Below are 24,468 nucleotides of genomic sequence, written 5' to 3' on the forward strand. Positions count from 1 at the left end.
CATATTTTTTAATGACTGTCCTATAGTAAGGCTAAATACTGGTTACCCTCCTGAGGAAGCCAAATATTCGTGAAGCGCGTGGAGATTAGAGAGCAGAGGAAGGTACAGTGAGTTGAGAGCGTAGAAACTGATGTGACCGATTTCAGGCGAGGGTCCGCTCACCAGAAGTGATGAACGATGCTGAGGGATAGCATTGTAAATTGAGGACTGATGAACAGTACACAGCTGTAATACTTAAACTACTTGTTATTACTGCCGTTATAATCCTTTTAAATGTGAGTGCGATACCATTTAAAGTTATCCATTCAATTAATATATTTTTACATAATACGCTATGTTGTGCCTCTCTGTTCTACTTTGAGTGATTATTTGAAGACAAGCCATGCCATAATGGGTGGGCCTTGCCTTTTTTGCCACAAGGGGTTCCTTTCTGCCACAAGCTGTTCTGAATGCCAGATCATCATTGGTCACGAGTCCATATATTGCAACTCGACCCATAGCTAGGCACGTTTACTATTTCATTACTGTTTGATTGTCATTAATATCTTTTCCTTGCCCTTTTCAGAAGATATAGCTTATTGAATTTTATTATCTCATCATATGTTTTTTCTTTGCGCCGAATGCATCTATCTATCTATCTCTCTTCCCCAGTGACAAACACACACACACAGTACCATTCCAAGCCTGTCGCTCAAAGCAGCATACACAAAAAGTGTGCGTTGCGTGCACGAGCATTCGCACAGGTGCACGCGCCCGCTATATTGTGGGCCTTGCTGTTATCCTGTCTCCCACTTCCTAGCTAAATCTGTCCGTATTTATGCAGAGCATATTCCGTACACAGCATCTTGTTCTCAGTTGTATGACTGAATATGTTATCAATGTCTTTTCAGAATGATCCATAGATTTTTTTTTTTTTTTATCTAGCATAAAATCACACCATCTTTCATATAAGGAACTCTAGCTATTAACAGAAGTGATTTCATCATCATTAAATGACTAAGTATTCTTTCTTAACCTTTTCAAATTATTAAATTAAACTGTTATCTAACAACGTATTTGTACTATGTCATTTTTGCTACAGATACATGCTTGTGGGGAAGATTCACTAAACTCCAATACAGGTATCTGGGCTTAATCCCACGTTAACTTCTATGGGCTTGAATAGCAGTTAATGTGGCATTGCCCTCTGATGCCCCTTATTGGAGCTTGGTGAATCCCAACCCTTGGTTTGTACTATCAATTTGTAGTTTGGCTTCTCTTCCAAATGTGTGGGCTTATCAGTCTTGAACCCCTCTTAAACTATGAAGTGTCCTTTGGCATCCAAGAAAGTCAGAATCTGCTGTCTGCACATTGTGTACTTTACTGTTGAATATGTGTGTACACACGTTGGTGGTGTTTCTTTGCTATGGTTCCTTCTGCCCCAGTACATTACAAAATGTATGCTTTTGTGTTTCAGAATCAGAGCTGAAAGGCGACGTTTTATTCCTTGGCTACTATCAATCTGAATTTGACTGGAATAATGAAACGGCTAAGGTGCTTAATCGCATTTCCAACCCATTGCAGCTCGCATCAAACACAAACTTCCACTGCTACCTGATATGTGGAAGCTTTTATTAGACTAATCAAAAGGTGCAAGGAGTAGCTTACTGGTGCTCCAAAGTGCAAGGGCATAGGAAACGGAAAAATACAGCATAGATTATACATTTTATTAGACTAACAATGGCACAAATGTAGTATTGGGTATAATATAGTAATCTCTGCACGACTAATTCTACGGTAAATGTGGTACGCGTGCCTAACACCTTTTTATCGTGCAACAATGAAAAAATCTCCTGAAGCTGCAAAATGGCATTTGGGAAGTGACGCATAGTCTTGGCCCACTTTCTACCAGGGAGCTGCTTAGAGCTGTAATCTAAATATGACATTTCTTCTTGTGTATATCCAAATATAACCTTGCTATGGGATAATACTCCTCTGCTTTGGAAAGACAATGTACAGTTTAAGGGTGTCAGTGATTATTAAGTCGTTCTAAGATATAGAACAAACAAACAGCGTTCCTACCTGTTTATTCATAAAGTACAGTCATTAAAGATTGTGTTGACTTGCAATACAACTTGGTTCCTGTTCGAATGATGTTGGGTAACACAATATTTATTTATTTTTTAGGCTTCGAAGCATCACAGGCTGAAGCGTTACCACAGCCAGATGTATGTGAATGGCTCCAAATGTGATCTGAATGGAAAATCCAGGGAAACAGAAGTTAGGGTAAGTCTGTCTGTGTCTGTCTGTTCTTTTAAGGCTACGGACCGAGTGCTCACTGCTGTAGATTACAGCCGCGTTCTGTAGGGGAGGAGGGAAGGGTGCGGCCATGGCAGGGCACATCTGCTCTTCCATTGGCTACCCGCGGAGCATGTGTCCGCGTCCAATATTCTTCACTCGCTTCATCGCGCTTTGCGCGCCCACACACATGGCGACTGCGGCCTGCCCCATAAAGAGGGCTGTCCTGTGTGCCACAGCGGCCACTGGGGACCTGGCCTACCAGATGGCTTGTCAGCATGGTTTTTTTTTTTTTCCCCATCATAGGTCATTATAATTTTACTTGCATTACAGCTACCAAAATGAGATGGGGGTACATTTTGACCCAGTCTGTAGCACAGGGAGATTACATAGGTAGTTATTTATTGGTCTTTTTCGATGCAAACCTGCATCAACATCAGCACTTTATTAAAGAAAATTGTCTTGTACTGGGGTTTGGCAGCCAAAAGACTTTAGTAAATATATACCATAGTGTAATTGAGTAGACTGGCAAAAAATTATTTCGCGTTTTCAGATTGCCCTTTCCACTGTAGTTTCTACTCAATTGGTTTTTGTTCTAGATGGAGGTTGCAGTAATTAACCTTTTGCGTTTCCATGTAAATAATCTATTGGTTCATTACCTGAAATAGTTTTTGGGTATATACAGGATGTGGTTACCACCCTTATGTTGAGGGATTTCAGAGTAGAAAAATGTTACACATTCATAATTTTAACAAAATGTTTTTAATCTGTAAAGTAAATTAATTATTTCTGAGAGAACACTGCAGCATTTTTTTAACACACTTCAAATGGTGACATCTGTAGGGTGCCATTGCATAAAAAGAAACAATATGTAAATTGTTCGTTCAAATGTGACTTGCAGTATCTCTTGCATCTTTGGTAATTTTCATCTGAGATCTGACTCCAAAAGACTGTTTATGGTCCCAAGGTTCAGTAAAGTATCCGGCCGCTCCTCCTCACCGTGCACCCCAAAACTGGATCAATCTACCAGAGACTCTCTCAGCCACCACCAGTCTAAGTTCTTTCAAAACTAAAGCTGTCTCGCATTTTAATCTGGTCTGTAACTGATACATACACCTATAATATATATATTATCCGTAACTGTGCATGCACTTATGTGACTTTATTTGTAACCACGTATTATTTGTCATCTTAATCTCTATGCCCAGGACATACTTGAAAATGAGAGGTAACTCTCAATGTATTACTTCCTGGTAAAATTATAATTAAATGGTGGCCTGATTTGGCAGCAGTATTTTGTGGAAGTGCCCCAGCACGTGTTGCTGCCTTTATTCGAATCCTGTTTAAAATGTCAGGGACTTACTGATGGTTTTTATTTGCGGTGCTGCAGAAGCCATGACTTACTAGATGTGCAACACGGTCGGGCTTTATCATTCTCCTTGTAGGCCAGCTAATGTCGTGCTGTTACTAACTGCAACCAGTTAAGCACATTTGCTTAATTCAACAAGCAAAGGAAAGCAGGAGATGCTTAGATTTGTCTACATGGTATAAATCACCTCTTCAATTACAAATGGATCTGCTTTGCAGGATTCGTGAGCAGCAGTGGATTAAAGCAGCGGTGCGCAATCTGTGGGGCGCGACCCCCAGGGGGGGCGCGAGACTGCCGACGGGGGGCGCGGGGTTTACAGAGGCCCCGCGCGCTTCCCGAAGGCACTTAAATTAAGTGCCGGGGGAGCTGCAGGGCCTCTGTAAACCATACTTACCCGTGGCTCCGGCGGCTAACTCCTAGCGTCGCCATGGCAACGCGGCGGCAAAATGACGCTGCGAGGTCATGTGACGTCACGTTGCTATGGCAACGTGACGTCATTACGCCGGTGCGAGGGTAAGTTGGGGTTGGGGGGGGCGCGGGAGTGAGGGGACAGCCGGCAGGGGGGCGCAGGGAAAAAAGTTTGCGCCCCCCTGGATTAAAGGACCACATTTTAGATTTATTTGGGTGTGTAGTACTCTAGTGCAAACCTGCCATGTAGAAATCATGTGAATAGATGAGAAAATGCTGTGTGCAATGTAGAGTATACGTGTTTCCACCAGCAAAGAGTTTGCTGAGAGCTCTTAACAAAATGTCTCAGTTGCCAATGGATTTTAAATCCATAAAGCTGAAGGTTAGCTTGGGGTTGTTGTATAGACCATCAGATGAGCATACTGTTCACGTCCCTGTTTTGTTCATATTGCAGTTCATGTGTGAAGAGGGCTCTGGAGATTACATTGCCCGTGTGGATGAACCCCAGTCGTGCACATATGTTCTGACCGTGCACACCACTCGCATCTGTCACCATCCCTTCTTGCGCCCTCCTTCCACTGGAACTCCACAATCGATAAAGTGCCACCCAGCCCTCAGTCCGGAGCAGTATGTTGAATATGTGAAAGCTCAAGTCTGTAAGTACCAAAAAAGGGTGTAGCTGTTGTTGTGATTGGTGTGGTTTTTTTATTTATTTTTTGCCGCACTTCAGCTTGCATGCTGGTTAACCGTGGATTCACGAATGTATGGAAAACTTCACCTTTCCAATGGTTTCCTTTCAACTGCTTTATTATAATATACAATTTTTAAATATTATTAGTCCCCAAGTCCAAGCAGAGTTTTACATGCCCTGTATATGCCTTTCATGCAAACATGCATGTCATAGCATGCTGCCATGTTATCTGAACAGTATAGGTGATGCCTCTATTTTTATTTCACTGATGCAACTACTCAAGTAGGTTACAGATTAGTCCGGTAACCTTTTTATTTACTTCTGTGCAGTGGTTCTATTGGCATGTGGAGTAATCCAGGCATTTTATCGGACACGCATATTGCAAACTCTTCCAGTCTAATTAGTTTGGTTGCATTATGAGTTTGCATACAGATCTGGGCTACTGCCTTCATCCCTGTCACTTTTTAAGAGGGTTTACAAGATATGTATTTGGAAGGCATGTTTTTTTGGGGGCAGTGGGAATCTCTTCCTCTCCCACCCCCCCCCCCCCCCTCGTAACCTCCCCTTTCACCCTGTATACACACACTTACACACAGTATTAGGAGGGGGCACAAAAAGCAAAAAAGGATAGGGTGGGATTAAACACAACATGGAGAAATAATTAGGCTACAACTTGGATAGTATATAGTAAGATAGTTTCTCCAGGAATATTATGCAGTTGTTTAATGTGTAGAGGTCCTATCTGATCCTTTACTATAACACAGTTTGGTCCCCATTGGTGTGATCTATATCAGGGGAGCACAAACCTTTGCAGCTGCGGCACCCCCTCCCTTACCTTGATGCGGCGTCAAATGGCGCCGCTGAGTCATGTGACCCGCATCGTCATTTGCCGCGTGTGATGTCACATGACCCCATGGATATGAGTGACGCCGGCAGAGTCAAAGTAAGTAATAGATCCCCGACATTTAATTTTAATGCCTCTGGGAAATGCGCCCCCACTTTGCGCACAGCTTATATTTATAATATGGCTTTGTACTGAACATACACCGTGTACTTTGATGAACCAATAAAGAATCTTTTATGGTCTTGTCTCCAGCAAGGGCCCTTGTTTAGAGCGTTGGTAGATCTCTATTGTGAGCGAGTGAGTTTTTCTCGAATCATGGCTCCCATACCCTCTGGATTGTATTGGTATTATTGAGGAATGCAGTCACCTTTTTGAATACCATAGTTTGATTCATTCTATTTTTAATTGCCATTACAGGAGCAGGTTGTTTCCAATTAAATGCATTACAGCATCTGGTTGCTGAAAGAATGTGTCATACGTTTGTGTTCTACTTCGGGAATGTCCTGAGGTCGCCTATTAAGTAAAGATAAAGCTGGGTTTGGATGAATTGTCTGTAGTAAACAGTTAATAAGTTGGAACACTTGGGTCTTAGAGGTGTTTTGTTGTTGTGTTTGTGTTTCTGTTTTTGTTTGTTGTGTTTTTGTGTTTGTTTTATTTTTTTTTCATTTATACAAGGGACATTCCCACAAGATATGGTAGAAAGTGCCTTGCATTCCACAACTTCAAAAACACTGTGAGGGGTCTGATGATATATTTTATGGTCCTTGGCAGGGGTGAGAAACCATCTATATAAAGTAGTTTGTAACTGTTCTCTTTTATAGTGGTATTGAAAGAGATGATCTTGTCTCCCAAATCTCTTCCCAATAAGACTTGAATGTTCTTCCCAGGTCTTGGCCTCATTGTTTAACATAAGATGTGTGTTTGTATAATGCGGGTGTAGTTCTTGGTATAGCATAGAGATCAGAACTTTGGACATTGTGCAAATATTTTTGTATGCAGTATTTTTGGAGGTGTAGGAAAGGCCCTATGAAAAGTCATATCTGTATAGTTCGGTGAGGGCTATTTGGTGGTTTTCTTTTAATGAATTAAATGATTTTATCCGTTCTCTAAGATATTTCCAACTCATCTGAGAGCCTTTCCTCATCCAGCATTTACATTGGTTTGTGGACAAACTTGGTGGAAAAAAAGGATTGCTGAACAGGGGTGTCATCTTGCTACTAGGTCATCTTCATCTTTACAGTGCGGATGTCCCAAATTCTTAAGGAATGAATAATGTAAATTGTGGATTGTAATAGTTTTTCTTTTGCGTTTAGCCAGAGTATATGGACTTGTTTTAGTGGGTTGGCATAAGATTTTTCTTAACTATCTGATGGTGTCCTCTGTATGCCAAAGGCTGGTTTAGTCAATTGCCCCACCCTGTAATAGTGTTCCAGAATTGGTACTCCCAGCCCCCCTGCCAATTTGGAGAGTGATAGAATGTGTCGGCTGACTCTAAGTCTCTTACCGGCCACTTTAAATGTCTGTATTTTTGTTATAGAGACTTTACGTCTCCCTCAATCAGAGGGATAGGCAGTGACCTGAATAGATACAGGATCCTGGGCAGTGATCTCATTTTGACTGTGTAGATGCATCCTATCCAAGATATGGACTACTTAGACAAGGCATTGAGATCCTTTTTCAGTTTTGTATACATATAGGGGTTGCTTACCTGGTATAGTAAACCATATCTGGTGGTTATATTAACATGTATATCAGGAGTTCCTTTTGCCATTTGAACTCAGTTTGTTTATACATGTTGCTGTTTCAGGGGGTAGATCAATGTTTAAGGCCTCTGATTTATTACTGTTAACTTTAAAACTTGATATGGCTAAAAATGTATTGAAAAGATTGAGTGTTACTGTATTAAAAGTTTTATGATGTGACAAAGATGTCTGCAAAAAGACTGGGTTTATAGTCTCAGACCCCTGTTTTGACTCCTGTGATATTTGGGTCTAATCTAATCTAATACTGGCTGCCAGTGGTGCGAATAGTAGTGGTGACATGGGGCAACCCTGTCTAGTGCCATTTCTGATATTTAGGGATGCTGATATCAAGCCTTCATTTCTGATTATAGGTGATGGAATGCTATAGAGGGCTCGCACAAATGTGAGGAAATTACCCTGTAGACCATAGGCCTCCAGCATAGTAAACAAGTAAGGCTAGTCCACCCTATCAAAGGCTTTCTCTACATCCAGCAATGGCAGCATTAGCAACGTACGTACAACTTATCACTCACTCTCCTAATATTGTCTGGAGCTTGCTGGTTTTGCTATAAAACCTACGTGATCTCACTGTATAAGCTGGGGAAGAAATGTATTAAGCCAGATGGTCAATACAGTACCTTTGCCAGCAACGTAATGGCTATATTTATTAAGGAAATTGGTTTATAGTTTTTGCAGTCAGTCCATGCAACATCTCACTTGGAAAAGCCTTTTTATGTAGGAGGCGATTAAAAAATAAATAAAAAATAAATGTGGAGGCAATATCTTTGACAATGTTTTGTAATATAAACCCGTGGACCAATCCGGTCCCGGGGCTTTGGACATTTTTAGGGATTTTATGGCTAAACTTCGTTCTGGGGTGATCGACTCATTGAGAACATTGCGCGCTTCTATTGATATTTGTGGAAGCTGGCATGAGGCTAGAAATTGCTTCCGTTCAGATAATCTTTTGGCTTGGACTTTATGGCAATCATATAGTTTGCTATAATAATCATTAGCAGTCCATGTTAAAATGAACATTAAATAAAAGTGGTACTGTTTGTTCATTTGCATGTCCTTTCCCATAATCATTGACTGCAGTGAAAGCATTGTATGTTCAGAGGTAATGGTCAAAGCAAGGCTGCAGACCTCTCTGAAACTTGTTAATGTGCTCAAGTTATATTTTTATTTGCTATAATAAGATATACTTTGAGTATTTCTTTAGGGTGGTGGACCAAGTTCCCATTTCTTTGACGACATCGTTGTTTGCACACTCACAAACATGGGTTTGTTGATAATGAGAAGTTTATTGCCTGTACATACAGCACAGAGTATGATCATACCCATCAAAAGTCTGAGACTCTTCAAGGGGAGGGCCGAAGCAAGCTTTATATACATTTTAGATTCCTTTGTTTAACATAAGTTACTAGGCAGAATTTCTAATGACATCACACAATGCATTCCCTGTACACAATGGGATAATCATCTTCTAAATCAATCAAGTTACAAGTCATCTTATCTATCCCAGACTGGCTCCAAAGATCAATGATTCTAACCTAAACTGGTTCTTTTAGCTGACCACAACAGTTGAGTGTTTGAGCAACAAGGCGCAGTCCAAATCCCCCCCCCCCCTTTTTGGACCAAAGTTCACTCTTCCCACCACACGCATACTGACATATAACACATACAAAAACAAAATGGAATCCGCACACTGCTAACAATTTCCTCTCTATAGACCCCGCCCCCAGTCCTTTTCTGTATTATCAACAGTATATTAATTTCAGCAATTTCGTCAACATAGCGACATATTCGTTTGTGATTATTGCCCTCTTAACTTCCTGGCCAATATAGTATCCAGTTTGTTACCTTTCTTAAAATCTGTTTTGTCCATCAATGGGCTCTTTCAGTGTGGTGGGCAAGAAAAAGATTCAGTTTACCTCTTACACTGGTTATCTAATATCAATTTTGTCTCTAAGCGTTTTTGTGATTTTGCTTCTAGTGTTAAGAGTTTGACCAATAATTTGTCTATTTCTTGTAATCTGACTTTCTTCCTATGGGATGCTAGTTGCCCACATAATCGTTTTGTGGGCTGCCCAAAGGGTGGTCAATAGACTCGGGATTAGCATTTGTAGTGTATTGGTTCGAATTATATATCCTCTTGGATTTCTGGAATATTCAGTTGTGAGATGTTCAGTCTCCAGGTAAATGGCGGTCGAGGTGTTACTAATTTTTCGATGGTGATTTCTATTTTACCATGATCTGACCACGTGATGTGTATCTTTGCTGATCTGGTGCCTATGAAAAATATAGTGTGTGCGGTGGTATGATTGATGTGTGTTTGAAATGAAAGTACAGCTGAACCCCGTTATAACACGGTCCTCTGGGGCCACCCGATGCCACCACGTTATAAACGGGGTCGAGGATAAAAATGGCCGCCACATCAGTGGTACGGCGTCCGCCTGAGGGGGAGAGCTGGGATGACTCTCCCAGCGTTCCCAGACCCGGTGGGGCAGCGGCAACCGCACGCAGCACTTACCCGGCATCTGGCAGCTCTTTCGTCTCCCTGCTTCAGCTTACGTCTTACAGTGTGTGTGTGTGTTTGTGTGTATTAAATAAGAAAGGGCAGCTTCCGCTCAGCTATTAAATATAATGTGAGTTGTGCATATGGAAATAATCAAATATAGTAGAGAACTGAAAGTATTCCCTTAAGAAGATGCCTTCAACCTCTAATTGGTAAAGAAACTCTGCTTATATACTCTGGAAAGAGATGGTTTCCCATCTCCACTAATACATAATATATTTTATTGGGCACAAAAGAACCCGACTAGCCCCCTCGCTATCCACCTTTAAGACTCACCTTAAGACACATCTGCTTAAAGAAGCATATGAATAGCACTGGATAATCATGGACACATGATACATAAAGCTTGCCCCCCTGCAGACGCACTTTCTAGAATTCCCTCCTACTGTCTCTGTACCTTCTCCCTACCTACCAATTAGATTGTAAGCTCCTCGGAGCAGGGACTCCTTCCTTAATGTTACTTTTACAGTATGTCTGAAGCACTTATTCCCATGATCTGTTATTTATATTATTTGTTATTTATATGATATGTATTACTACTGTGAAGCGCTATGTACATTTATGGCGCTATATAAATAAAGACATACATACAATATAGTTTAAAACCTAATCAACATTAGTGCTACTTAACAAATGTATACATATGTCTCTTTGCAAACTTGTTACTGCTACTTATACCTGCTGGTTGGTAATTAGCCTACTGGATGTAATAAGGTTATTACCACACTTGCTTATAAACATGTGAGAGTTACTGTACTTCAATTGCTATGTGTTAAATAGTGCTTATGTACATGCAGTAATGTGAAAAAGATCCCAGATAGGGGTGTTTGCAGTGTAATTAGAAGCAGATACCCACTATAACGACGGATAACCTAGAAACTGCAGAATTAAATAAGTCGTGAAAGATCTGCAGTGTGTATAAAGGTGTACATGGCAAAAAGAAGTACAGTAATAAGGCGATGGCTATATATTGCCACCTGTATATTATAGATGTTTGCCTCTTTGGTCAAATGTTACAACATGTCTCCTGTGGAAGCTACAGTATAATAATTGCTTCCCTAGGGAAGAACACAATTGAGATGTATTACGGTAGTATTCCCTACAGAGTTAGAATTGTTGCTATATAGTGATCCATGCTGTGGCATATGCATTCATTATAAGTGGTCACACCACACAACACTTATGCCTCTCTGGAATGCCTTCCAAATGTATATGCTTAGAAGTGTGTGCGTCCTAAAGCTTGCTAGGAACAATTAAGTTGCTATTTATGTTGCACCTATTGTTTGAAGTAAGGCAGTTATAATGGCGGGCAACCACGTAAGCAATTCTCTTTGGCTGTTAGTAAATGCTTAGTCCACCCATAGCTTAGAATGCTAATGATCTGTAAGGATAGTTTATCACAATAATGTGATTACACATCTCAAAAATAGTAAGGCGTGTGTTAGTGATATCTGATTTATAGGAACAGATTAAATGGCTGCTAAATTATAGCCAAGGTTCATACATGGAGTTTAATTAAAGTATGTGTATACTAAAATCATATGTGATACAACGTACCCACTGCTGATCAGTGCAGCGGAAACACCATGGCTGTTTGAACAAATACAGCCTAATCTGACCACACCGCACATAAATTGTGCCGTTCTGCCCCGAGGTATTTTACCAAACTTGTACACACAACCTGACTAAATGCTAGTGAATGCTTGTTTCAGCCCACATCTTAGTTGGCTATCTTAAGTATAATAAACAGGAGAAGCAGCAGCGTAACTATATGAAATGCAACCTGTGCTGCACTCGCGCTAAAGATTTGATGACTGTGGTGTCACAGCCCGCCCACAGTGAGCGCGCACAGTGCCCACAGTGAGCGCCCACAGCGAGTGCCTACAAGAGCGCCCAGAAACCACAGCCTGCCCACAGAGCGCCCTGTGTGAGGAGGGGTGTTACCGTGTGAGGAGGGGTGTTACCGTGTGAGGAAGGGTGTTACCGTGTGAGGAAGGGTGTTACCGTGTGAGGAGGGGTGTTACCGTGTGAGGAGGGGTGTTACCGTGTGAGGAGGGGTGTTACCGTGTGAGGAGGGGTGTTACCGTGTGAGATGGGGTGTTACCGTGTGAGGAGGGGGGTTACCGTGTGAGGGGGGTTACCGTGTGAGGAGGGGGGTTACCGTGTGAGGAGTGGGGTTACTGTGTGAACGTATACAGACATTTTTATGTATTTTTGATTTTTATTTATTAGAAGGGGGAAGGGTCTCCTGCTGCTTAACTCTGTGTGGTCTTTCGGTTTAACGGGAACGATGCTGGCCTTTGAAGTGGTAGGGTGCATTGTGATCGTGGCCTTGAGCACTCGCAGCGCACAGAGCGCCCTGAGCGCGCACAGAACCCACAGCCCGCAAAGAGCGCCCACAGCCAGACAAAATCAGACCATAGGAAATCCCTGCCCCGAAGAGCTTACAAACTAGGAGGTTTGATGGGGAACTTACAGAGACAGTAGGTGAGGGAATAAGTGCTGTTGATGTTACTCTCGCTGCTTTTGCACTTTGCTCAGTGTTTTATTTATTATTTGCCTGGGCGCTGCTGTTGCTGTGTAACCAGCAGTGGTAGTACCAATGTGGAAACTCCAGTAATGGAATTGCACGTCTCCTGGCCTCGGAGGCCTGGGCTGCACACTAGTTGCGGAGAATGAGAGAAACTAAATGTGTATAAGTTTAACCCTCCTGGAAACTAATTGACACAGTGTTGTTTTTATAATATTAAATATCAATATACTGCTATATAATAGACAGTACGGTACAGGAGAAGAGCCACGGGTGTGGACTGGACACACACAGACAGGGGTCAGGCCAGTCGCAGGCTATTGGTTAAAACAGCAAAACATGACAAATCCTATGTCCTTTTTAAAAAAATAAAAATAAATCGGTTCTGTAGTATTGCATAATGCTGTGTGCATTTATTTCTTTATTAGAACTCCTAATGCCATTTTTGAACATTTAATTTTAATGTACTTCTGGTTGTTACAGCTTCCATTTTAGAAAGTTCTATCCACTTGCTCTTTTTGAAACCAGGCTCTGACATGCACTTTTTTAATTAATTTATTTATTATAATGCTCTACACTAGCGCAATAAAAGTATCGCAAACCGATCTGTTGCTACAGTTCTGTATGTTCCAAGCAGCCACGTCCATAGTGCAAGCGACTGCATGGGTGGCGAACAGATCGCACCTCTGAGGCAGCCCATAGAGCGCACGACCGATGAAGCGTGGCAGTGTTTTCAGGAGACACCTGAATTTGTTTTTGTTGCGTGCCTGCTGGGTCACATGAGCGGTTCAGCCAATGAGGGCGAACCAGCCTCGTGACGCCTCCCCATCACGAACGATTTCCGACCACAGATTGCTCGGGCCACAGACGTGCGCAACGCCATGCGCGCGCACGCTCACTATATCCGAGGCCTTACTCCACAAGCTGTAACTGTTTTACACTTCATGATATAATGTTGCATATCGGCTGCAGCATTTCAGGCTGCAGCACAGTCAGAAGGCAGCCATTTTGTTGGGCACACAATCAGGATTTTACAGATTTTATAACAGGAACACCAAACGATTGTAGAATTCTACATTCTTACCTAAGCTGGCATTGTCGCATGCTTTATATATTAAAATAAGAAAGGGGGGAAAAAAGGACGAAGTAGTATTGCTGCTTTAAGCTACAAGTTTTATTGAGTAAATGATCTATAAATTTTTCAATTATCTTTGTAGAACAGCAGCAGCGGGCCAAACCATGCCAACAACACAGTAACTTAAACTCGAGGCTGCACCCCTATTTATATACTCCCCCTTCCATAACAAATCAGTTTGGGGATGTGGTTTCCATTTGCAGATTTGGGTTCTGAATCCGTTGAGGCGGATTTTTAGACTAATCCGTGACTGAAAGGAACTGGCCGATCCGCAGCGGATTCTGATTCCTGCGACAATTTCGCCCATCTTTATTTATAAGCTTTCATTTTGCACTTATTTACATTTTTTAGCTTCACACAGCTGGCTAATCTGGGTTGGTCAATGTCTTACAGCTGACACAAAGCGGATAGTGGAGGAGCTGTCGGAGGAACTGAAAACACTGGACTTTAAACCGTTGGCATCCAAGACTTCTGGTTCTTCAGATCAAGCCCCAAGTACAAATGAAATAGAAAGATCAGACTCTACACAGCCAGAGCAGCAAATAGGGAAGGCTGGTGGTATGTATAGTAGTATAGAAAGAGCTTGAGTGGTGTACGCGCTCAGCGCTGGATCCATGAAGTATATAGCTACAAAGTTAATGCACGATCCAAGGCACAGGATATGAGGCTGCTAGTAATATATCCAAATCAAAATGAACTCTTAGGTGATATAAAGTCCTTAAAAGAGTCAATGTTTCCCTGAAGGAAAAGAGTGAGTGGGTTTCAGCCAACTCCTCAAGACTTCATTGGTATAGTCCCAGGACCACTATTGAACCACATGAGGTTGTTGAGATATAAATGTACTCACATATTTCCTTCTTCCTGTGCCTTTGGTAAAGCGTGCTGCCAGTAGAACAGTAGATATCAGCAGGGTTGAAAATGTGGCACACAGCCAAGAGTGGGTCAAAAGCGTGGCACGCTTTTGGTGTGAAACGGACAACCAGGAAATGTGTATTTAAGGTTTTGTTTGTTTGTGATGTACTCCTTAATAAAGTGCAGCGCTCACGAAACGCATAGGAGGTTCTGTTATACCTTCATTTTTAATGGACCAATAAAGAATTATTTTTTTATATTCAATTTTTGACTTGCTCTTGGCTGTGCGCCACGTTTTCAACCCTGCTGATATGTATAGAAGCAGTACACCTACATAATTTAGCGTGTCATGAATCCCGATTTATTGAGGCAGGTAACCAATGTTTTGATACTACATTCGCCTTGATAAAGGTTCAGTGCAAGATTGAAATGTTGGTTTTATTGTTCCCTAAAAGCGGAATTCACTGTTGTCGTCCTTTGCTTTTATAAGACACACCATTTATTAGATGTATTTACTTAGATGTATATACTACTTTACATCCATTGCATTACTCTTTGAACCCTGGTGCTTTTTTTGTTTTGTTTTTCCATTTCTTTACTGATCCATTTCTAACCTTTTTCCTCATGAAGGTGTAGTAACCACTCTTGATCTGCTGCAGTGAAGTCTGTATTAAGATAGTAGGGGAAGGGCAGGATTTGATGTCCAGTAGCTGTGTTCATTGAGTAGAACATGGTGTTTACGGCGGATGTTTTTAATGTTTGAGTTGCCTTGCGCATACAGTTTTGTCGCTTTTGGTAGAGTAGCAGTGTTACAAATTTACGCAGAAATTGGCACTTGGAAATTCTGGTGGGGGTAAAATATATCTACATCTGCAGAGATACTTTGCTACCTAGAGAGTGATTTTGTTTTCTACATATATACAGCAGTTATTGTGTGATAAAAAATAGCTTGTCACCTTCTACAAATAAACATGCAGCATTGTGTAAATGTATTGATCCTTTCTACCCATCTACAGTAATAATATAATCAAAGTCTATATCCATAGACTGCTCTCCCCTTTTTGTTTGTTTGGAATGTTTAGGGCCTTTTTAGGGAGAAGGAGCAGCTCAGTGAGTAAAGACACTGACTGGCACGGAGTTTGAAGCGCGGTGTCGGCTCCTTGTGACCTTGGGCAAGTCACTTTATCTCCCTGTGCCTCAGGCACCAAAAACATAGATTGTAAGCTCCATGGGGCAGGGACTGTGTCTGCAAAAAGGTCTCTGTAAAGCGCTACGTAATACTAGCAGCGCTATACAAGAACATGCTATTATTATTATTTTTAGGTTCTTACAGCCAAGGGCCCAAAGTTTTGTGTATACTCTGTGCGGTCTTGTACTAGAGTGTGTGTTTTTAGGGGTTGGGGGTTCCCCCTTGAATGGCTGATTTACCATAAACTTTCCATGCATTATTATCTGTAATGCTTTGATTTAATTCTGCTAGGCTAGTAAACCTACTGGTTGTGTTTCCTGAACCCTGCTGTGCCTTACTTTCATGTTTGGTTTGAGATGCAATTACTTTATTTATTCTTGACCCTGCCTTGTTGGCGTTACAGCACATTGAAGTTCTTGAGCTGCTGCGACAGAGTTGGAATATATGTATTTGCTGTTGCATATATTGTATTTTGTTTTTTTGTTGTACATTTTAGAATCAGAATCATCCCTGGAAACACAGAGCCTTCCAGAAGGAGACGTTACAGGACACAACCAGGAAGACACTGACACAGATCTGTGGAAGAAGGTGCTCAGACCACAGGACAGAGATACAGAAACTACAGATACCAAGGTAATGTGGGCTCTTTCGTGATGAGGTACAGGCCTCTCCACAGAGCCATCAGAGCCACATACTTCTCGCCTCCCAGCTGAAATACAGTATCTTGTCTCCATCCTTCTGGCAATCGCTGGGGCCTTTTGCATGTGTGTTGTGTTCAAACACCTGGAAAATAGATGCTTATGTCTTCTACTTTAATCTATTTTACCGTATCTTTTAAGATAAAGGAATGAATCTTCCTCAGACTTTTTAGGAGTTTAGAGTAGAGGCTTTAAGCAATTAACTGTTGTAGTGGAAGGTAGCCTCTTCCAAAATACAGTAATACGTGACTCATTTAATGCCAAAACTTCTCATAGTAGTATCAGTTATCCCCCAATAGTGCGACTTCAAATACTATTTTATGAGTTAAAAATGAGACTGGTTCTTCTGTTTCTGTATTTGGTGAAAAATGACCTAAAATAAAACAAATATTTAAAAAGCCCAGTTTAATACCAGATTTATTACATCAAGGAAAGGGATATATTTGCAAGACAAGAAAGGAACACTCTTCTCTGCTGACAATGCAGCTCATTGTCAGGCCTGCCTATAAATTGTCATAGTACAATTATTAAGCTAAAATTGAATGTATGCTTGCCCTAAAAGGGATGTGTATATTAATCAGAGTATATGGACACACACCGCCAAATAGAAATGTAAAATCAATTATATTTATAATATCTGATATGACATGTACGACGAGCATTTACCTGAAGTGCATCGCTATACAGTACATGTGATTAGAATGCTTTTTTTTTTTAAGCAGTACTTCATGTTAAATGGCTGTAGTATTCTTTTTAGGAAAATGTAAAAGTTCAATGCATAGGGTTATGGAATCAATTTTCTCATTCTCAATTTGTAGACAAATGAGCCATTCTTTTCCTTTAAAGATGGAAAGTCACCCTTTTTGTTTTGTTCTGCAGGAAGGTGGCCCCATACTAAAAACTTCAAGCGCAGAACCTGAAGGTTAGTTTTCAATTTTAAGTATTAAATGTTGAAAGCCTCATCCCAAAACAATTATGTAAATCCGATTGCTTAGTCCACTTTCTTTATTATAAACGTTTGCTTGAGGTAAAAAATAAACATTAAGCCATGATTGGCTTTTTAATTTTTGTGGGACATAAAAATCGTCCGGATAATTTAGTGTAAGCCATTTGTATGTCCTGTGATCTGCTGGTAATTCAGGACCTGCTGTTTTGAAACCCTGGGTTCCTGTCTGTACAGGTAGCTTTCCGTTGATCCACTAGGTGGTGATACGGACTCCAGAATAAGTTTAGACGTCAATGGGGAGGTCTCAAAAATCCTGGGATTAAATCGCATCTAGGCTGTCGCATTAAACCTTGTATGACAGGTATTACTGCATGTAGGAGTGCTTAATAGCCTATTAGCTAGTAGAATCCCACCTGTACGGAGGATTACTCCTTTTTGCTGCAATTAACTATTTGTGGAGTGACCTACAGATGTAGCATGCTTTGCTGTTCCCGTAGGTACCTCCACATACCCAGGCATGCTTTATACTATCAGAGATTCAATACTTAACGTTGCTGTAAAACACTGCACATGGACTTCAAAAAGGGACAGTTGAGCCCCCTGCTACAGTACATCTGAAGAAAATTGTTTATATGCCAGTCGCATCTCCTTATGATCTTAAACAATTGACTCTGTCCATGTATCCAGCAGTCGTGAGATCTTCAGAGCAGGGACTCGTTTTACTTACTAAATATGTACAGTGCTGAATACACTACAGTCATTTACAATAAAGTATTGCATAGCAAAATGCATAGCTTTACCTCTTTGGTGCCACTTTTTTGCCCTTATGGATCAAAAGGCGGAAGATGGCATTTACCTGTGGATACTCACTCATCCTTCCACGCTCCCATCTCCCTACAATGATCCAACTTAGTTGGGTGCTGCTGTATTTTTGGAATTAATTGCGAACTCAGCCAAGGATTGATTTATATTTTGAATAAAACCGAATGTAAAATGGTCTTTCGTATATTCTTTTCAGATTTACAAAAGACAATTCGCTATAAAATAATCAAGAATCCAGAAGACTTGGTGAAGTTTATTGCAGAATTAAAAAAACGTGATAAAAAGGTACAGCACTTGTAAAAATAATGTCATATGGTGTTTGTCATGGACCGCAGGAATACGTTTATTGCAATCTCTTTATTCACAAATTCTCAACCTGCGGGTTTATGTAAGATTAGGATTTTCAATGTTGAAGGATTAAAAGTGAGGGCATTACTTTTATTTAGTATGCAGTGTTTCCAATTGTTCTAAGGAACACATTCTACTCGTAATGTAAAATGTATCTGTGTTCTGTTGACGTATCTTTACCTTGAATGTACCCTGTTTCTTTCTGTTGCTCATAGGCATAATTGCATTCGAGGTTGGACTTGTATTATCATTTGTAACATAGAGTATAGATTTATCTGTCATTTATGGATTCAAGGTTGTTAAATGAATGAAATGGGAATTAAAACGTCAGCACTAGTAATGTCGCTAATATCTAGAGTCCTAGATACTCTTCTCATTTGTGGTCTGAATTCTGTGCCAGGAAGAGGAGGAGAGCACGAGTGATGGTGAGGACAAGGACTTGCAGAGCTCACCCAGTGAAGACGACTCAACGGTATCTGAAAGACCAGCCGAAGAAGAGGAAGATGATCAAGCTCTCATGCAAGAGTTTGAGAAGGAATTGGAAAACATCCTACTGCCAAAGTCAGAGAAGTCCCAAATAAAAGAGAATGTAAAAACCGAGATGGAGAAGGAGTTTGATAACATCATCGATGAGGTAAGGTTCAATATGTAATCTGAGCCAGTGTTGAGCTGAAGATGCTAATAAAATATGAATTATTTTATAAACTTAATGTATATTTTTATATTTCACCGCTACTACCATCTTCCTGTTGATAGCAGCCATTAAACTTTTATACTTACATTTTTGGTAGAATCTGGACCATAACACTGGGCATTAGTGAGATTTGTGAATGAAGATAATGTGGAAGAAATAAAAGCCCACTCATACTGTAGGGTAACAATCTGCCAGAGACTGATGTGTTATTGTGTAGCTATCACAAGAGTAGATATAATAGTCAAACCTGAGTCTAAATAATATGGGCGTGAATGTGAAATTATGCAATGTCATGATGTTTTACAACATTGGGCATTTTACTTGCTGGTCCGGTATCCAAATAGTAAAATTTTATGCAAATTGTCATATATTCTAGCAGTGTAAGCGAAAAAGAAAAGATATGATACATGACACTCCTCTCCCCCCAAGGCCTATAGCTTGCATATTTCCGATTCAAACCCCCTCTAGAGGGAGAAAACAGATAAGGAGACCAGGGGAAAAAGAGAGGAGAGACAGTGAGATAAAGAAACTGCTACATTGTTCTGGAATTTTCTGGTCAAAACAAGCAGCATGAAAAGAGTTTTTTCCAAGAATTGTCAACTTCCCACTTTTTTTTTTCTTTTTCTTCTTTCAAAATTTCAGTTTTAATTGCATCTTCCCTGGGCCTTTCCATTCTTCGTGGATTTTATTGCCTTGTACAATGCGTCCTTTCAAAAGTACTGTCAGCTAGAAGTGCTTTCTTCTTGCTCTGTGTCTGCTGAATTATGAACCTGTTATTTGTTCTTGTAAAATTTCTTGTAGAAGTCCATCAGCTCTTAATAATAAGTGCATTTGTTCTTGTGTCTTGCGATTGTTTCATTTGTTGTTGTTTTACTCATTACCTGCTTTCTCATCTGATATCTCCTTATCCTGTTTTCTGTTGGCAATTCCTCTAGTGTTTGTGATCGTTCAACTATAATCTTCATAAGTTCTTCATAATTGTTAAAGTATCCCTATGCATTTAGAGCAAGCTGAAATGTGTGTGTGTGTGTGTGTTACATATGCATGCTAAATTTGGTGAACACTCCTAGAGATAAATAGAATAAGAACAGAAATGTGGCTGTAGTATAAGTGCTTGCTGGACGATCTGTGTTCATCTCTCTGGATCAAAACAATACAAAAATAGAAAATGTGCACAGAATTAGAAAAAATAAAGATACATTTATTTAACACCATATATGACTGCATTAAAATAATCAGTTCCCCGGGATCACTGCTGCTTGAAATAAATTGAACTTTCACTGTACAGATTTATCAAAAGTCCGGAAAAACAAGTAAGAGACACTTCCAATTGCATAGAAAACGTTTAATAATAGAAGTACTGTTTTGCTTAGTGCATATTACTGTAGTTGCTGGAGCAGATGTGGTAAGTCCCTCCGCTGTCCTCAGATCGAAGACCAAGTTGGCTGAATCTAGAGGATCCTACTTCCGGCCTCTCTGTTGGCAGGGGTCCTGGAAGCGGGTCTCTGCGGTCTAATAAAATGGTAGCTTAACCAGATTTGATTTATACAATTTTAATTATTGCTTTGTATATTCTCCAAAATAAAAAATATCACTTGTGAGCACATACACATGTCAGACCCTGCTTTTCACCATAATCTCTTGGCATACAATGCTTCCAATGCAGCCATGGATTTTGGGAAATGACATGGAAATGCGCACACAGTAGCCTTTTACTTCTTATCCATTTTAACATGGACCCCTATAAGCTTATGCCTGCCGCTTTACAGCACCGCCTGGGTTAAAGAAGTGCATAGCCAATAAAAGAAGCTGTTCCGACGTTTTGGGTCTCTTCAGTGTGAGGTTGGTTTGGATTCTCCCAAACATTCATATTGAACGGAAAGAACCTGACTACGTCTCAAACTGCAGCAACCACAAGGAAAATGAAGGCTTAGTCTTGCCAGGTATAAGAATGTATAACGTAACTAGTCTCCTGATACCGAGTTCTGCATATAAACCCTTTTTTTTTAGTAATGTAAAACAAGATCTATAATTTGCAGACGCAATCGATCTTAAATACTTGCTGCATGTGCCTTTGACTAAAATCCCTAAACAGTTCTTGACTGAGCCTCCGATTGAGCCCCCTGCGCTGAGTCGCTGATATCCTGAAACCTGACTTGGTGGGGGAGTGGGTCTTTGTTAGGGTGGGAAAGAGGAATAAGCGTAACCAAAGATGTGATGCATTTACAGACAGGTGAAATAAATGCATTTCAGTTAATGCAAGAAAAATACAATATCCCCAACAAATGTTGATATAATGCCTAGATTAGAAGTAACTAAAGATACACCTTCTGGTACATACAGTAACTTATCAAGTTAGATATCCTCTAAGACCTTGTGAGAATCCACTTCACCTTGTTACCAATTCTGCCGTGTAAATAGCACCTTCATATAAAAAGCAGGAAAAACAAATGGTTAGAAACATTTCCAGATCTACATTTTTAAATATGATTCTAACCGGTTTCAAGAGCAGATTCAAAGCTGCCACTTATACATTGTTACATTATTATTTTATACTGGAATCAACCAGATCTAAAATAAGTCTTGGTGATGGCAGTAGATGATTAAAATGTAATCACCCAAGAGCAGACATTGTACATAATTTATGGGATTGCCTGAATGTGTTTTTTGAACCAGATAATGTATTTGAACTTTAAGCTATGACTCTGCTGCTCCTATAGCACAGGAGTGCTCAACTCCAGTCCTCAAGCTCCATCCCACTCCCCCCGACTCTCAAAGACTAAGGCTGCGTCCTCTGTGCCGCTGACCGCGTTTAGTGCGGTCAGCACAATGCATGAGAAGGTGTCCGGCTACGCTCACGCGGCGAGCGCCCGTACGTTTGCGGATGCTAGGCGCTTGCAGAGACAGATTAATTTGTCTTTCAGGCGTGCTGATGGGTCACATGACCTCAACCAATCAGCGCCAATCACTGCTCAGCCAAGTCCCCGGCCACAGCCCCCTCTGCCCGCGTGTGAAAAAAAATATGCCGGACAGCCGAGTGTTCATGCTTAGAGCGTTGGTGACGTCACCGCTCTCAAGCATGAGCGCAGTCAGCAGCACAGAGGACGCAGCCTAAGCCTCTGATTGAGCCATCTGTGCTGAAACTGGGATATCCTGGAGACCTGTTTTGGTGGAGGGGAGGCAGACTGGAGTTGAGCACCCGCTGGTATAGCAGCCCTATTAGGCATTTACAGCAGCCTTACAGAGAAGGGTAAAAAGATTCCTAAAATGGTTAACATGGCTGTTCTTGCAACATTAAACATGTATCATTGGATACAGGATACAGATCCTCAATTTAAACATTGACGAGATGTTTGTCGTCTTGAGAATAGACTGGCTCAATTCTCTGCAGGATGCAACATTCCTTGAGGGATGGAAGCCTATTTTAGCTGTGTGGGAAAGATTAGGTGGTGAATTACGCACTATTTGTGAATAGAACATTCTAGGAGTCGAAAAAAGTCCATTGGGAAAGCAGCTGGCTACTTCCTGTTTAAGTACAATATTAAACTTTCTCTGGGATTTTTTCCTCATTGGTTTAGTTCGGTTTATGCAGTGTACTAATGTGAGAATAGAGAGGGGGGGGGGGCGGGAGGGGTCAAGGTTTAATTTAATATAAATGAAAATGAGATACAGGATATATTTGTGTACATGACATTACAGCCGTTTGATAAATTATATAAATACTCAGTTTATCCATTTAATGTCAAATGAGTACATATTGCCACTATGTTAATAAATAAACGCCACTATTTTCTATACCCAGAGACACGTTATGGAGAGAGTAAAAAAGTGAAACTCTTCTCCGCACTGTCGAACAGCAAATAAAAACACCACTTTGTGTGATAAATTTGCAACTGTCTCAGACCAAATACTCAATTGGCAGTTGTGTACAATATACTTTTTGTACCCGAATCCTTGCCTTTTTGTATTAGGCAAAGTTTTATATATTTGACTTTATTTTGTTACATTTACTTTTCAAAACCTTTTGTGGCGAGAGCAATTCTTGAAAAACCCCGGCTCTGGTCTCCAGAATGAGGTATCCGATATACAGCAAGAATCCTAAGAGAGCAAACCTTTTTGTGTTTTTTTTTTTTTTTTTTTTTTTTTTTTTTTTTACTTTTTTAAAATTATTATATAAAAATATTTGCATAAAAATGGCTAAATGGCATTATTACAAACCTGTCTCGTTGTGCATTTCTATGGAGGAGGAGGAGGAGGATGTTGTGTTTTGTTTGTTTTGTTTGTTTTTTGTTTTTTTTTAAGCACGGAGAAATGCCCTTTCTGTAATTATGTCACAGTCTTGACTTGTGTCTTAGGCTCAGGATGAGTTAGAGAGTGAAGGCTTGAAGGGAGAATTCGATAGGAAGCAAGCATCCAAGTCACTAGCAACCACGCTGAACAAACTGATTGATAAACTGGACAACACTGCAAATGGGAAGGGAGATGTGACGGAGGCTGAGGATGCTGTGGAGAATGAGCAAGGTGTTACCCAAAGCAACCCAGAGTCCATCACCAAAGCACCAGCTGGTAAGTAATATTGCATTTTCATCCAATACTAAGAAATACAATTACTTCATTGCAATAAACGAATTAGCACGTAACAGTTCACTTTTTTTGTTATTATTCAAAACTTTTGTATTTGATATTTGCCAATACCCATGCATTGTCACCAGACGGATGTTTGTGGCTCCATTTGCACATAATCTGTGACCTCAGCCACTTCCATTTTTCTGAGATTTGTCCCATTATCAAATACATAAAACGATGACATTAGAAAATTATTTAACTATGATTAAAAATATCCATTTGTGTAACTAACCCTGTCCTCTCATAGCATATGTTTTAAAACCACATACAAATAATTAAATGGCTCTAAGGTGAAACTATTGAAAGAGAAGTAAAGACAGGCTATAAAGAGAACTTGCCCCAAATACATCCCTCTTCAGTTTAGTCCTTCATGCCATTCCCACATAAATTAATTTTATAACATTTTTATATGCTGGATCAACTGGTAACTAAGTATACATGTTGCTACTGGACTTGCTATTTTGGAATGGAGAGCTGAGTGAGCAGCTGTTATATATAAGACCATGAAGAACTGACTATGTTCAGATACAAAGTATTTAGTCCTAATAGTAATACAGCTCAACTCCGTTATAACAGGTCTGAGCGTGGCTCCCGATTTTAAAAACAGTTCCATTTCGCCTCGCGAGGACTTACTGGCATCTGGCGCTGCGTCCACGTGCTGCTACCATATCATACAGGAATCGAACACAGGACCTTTCATATACGGGTACCAATTCTCT

At 40.5% G+C, this 24,468-nt stretch overlaps 1 protein-coding gene across 3 annotated transcripts in view; it reads left to right on the forward strand.

Annotated features, from left to right (window-relative positions):
• Positions 1 to 24,468, forward strand: part of OS9 (OS9 endoplasmic reticulum lectin) — a 57,684-nt gene that overhangs the window by 22,457 nt on the left and 10,759 nt on the right. For all 3 annotated transcript variants that reach the window (XM_075591578.1, XM_075591580.1, XM_075591579.1), the window contains 9 exons: positions 1,457 to 1,533; positions 2,167 to 2,265; positions 4,509 to 4,710; positions 13,968 to 14,132; positions 16,112 to 16,248; positions 17,193 to 17,235; positions 18,278 to 18,366; positions 18,830 to 19,063; positions 23,479 to 23,689. In XM_075591578.1, coding sequence (XP_075447693.1) covers positions 1,457 to 1,533; positions 2,167 to 2,265; positions 4,509 to 4,710; positions 13,968 to 14,132; positions 16,112 to 16,248; positions 17,193 to 17,235; positions 18,278 to 18,366; positions 18,830 to 19,063; positions 23,479 to 23,689 — 1,257 coding nt within the window. The remainder of the gene's footprint in view (positions 1 to 1,456; positions 1,534 to 2,166; positions 2,266 to 4,508; positions 4,711 to 13,967; positions 14,133 to 16,111; positions 16,249 to 17,192; positions 17,236 to 18,277; positions 18,367 to 18,829; positions 19,064 to 23,478; positions 23,690 to 24,468) is intronic.

This window comes from Ascaphus truei, chromosome 3 (assembly GCF_040206685.1).
Source record: "Ascaphus truei isolate aAscTru1 chromosome 3, aAscTru1.hap1, whole genome shotgun sequence".
NCBI classification, from domain to species: domain Eukaryota; kingdom Metazoa; phylum Chordata; class Amphibia; order Anura; family Ascaphidae; genus Ascaphus; species Ascaphus truei.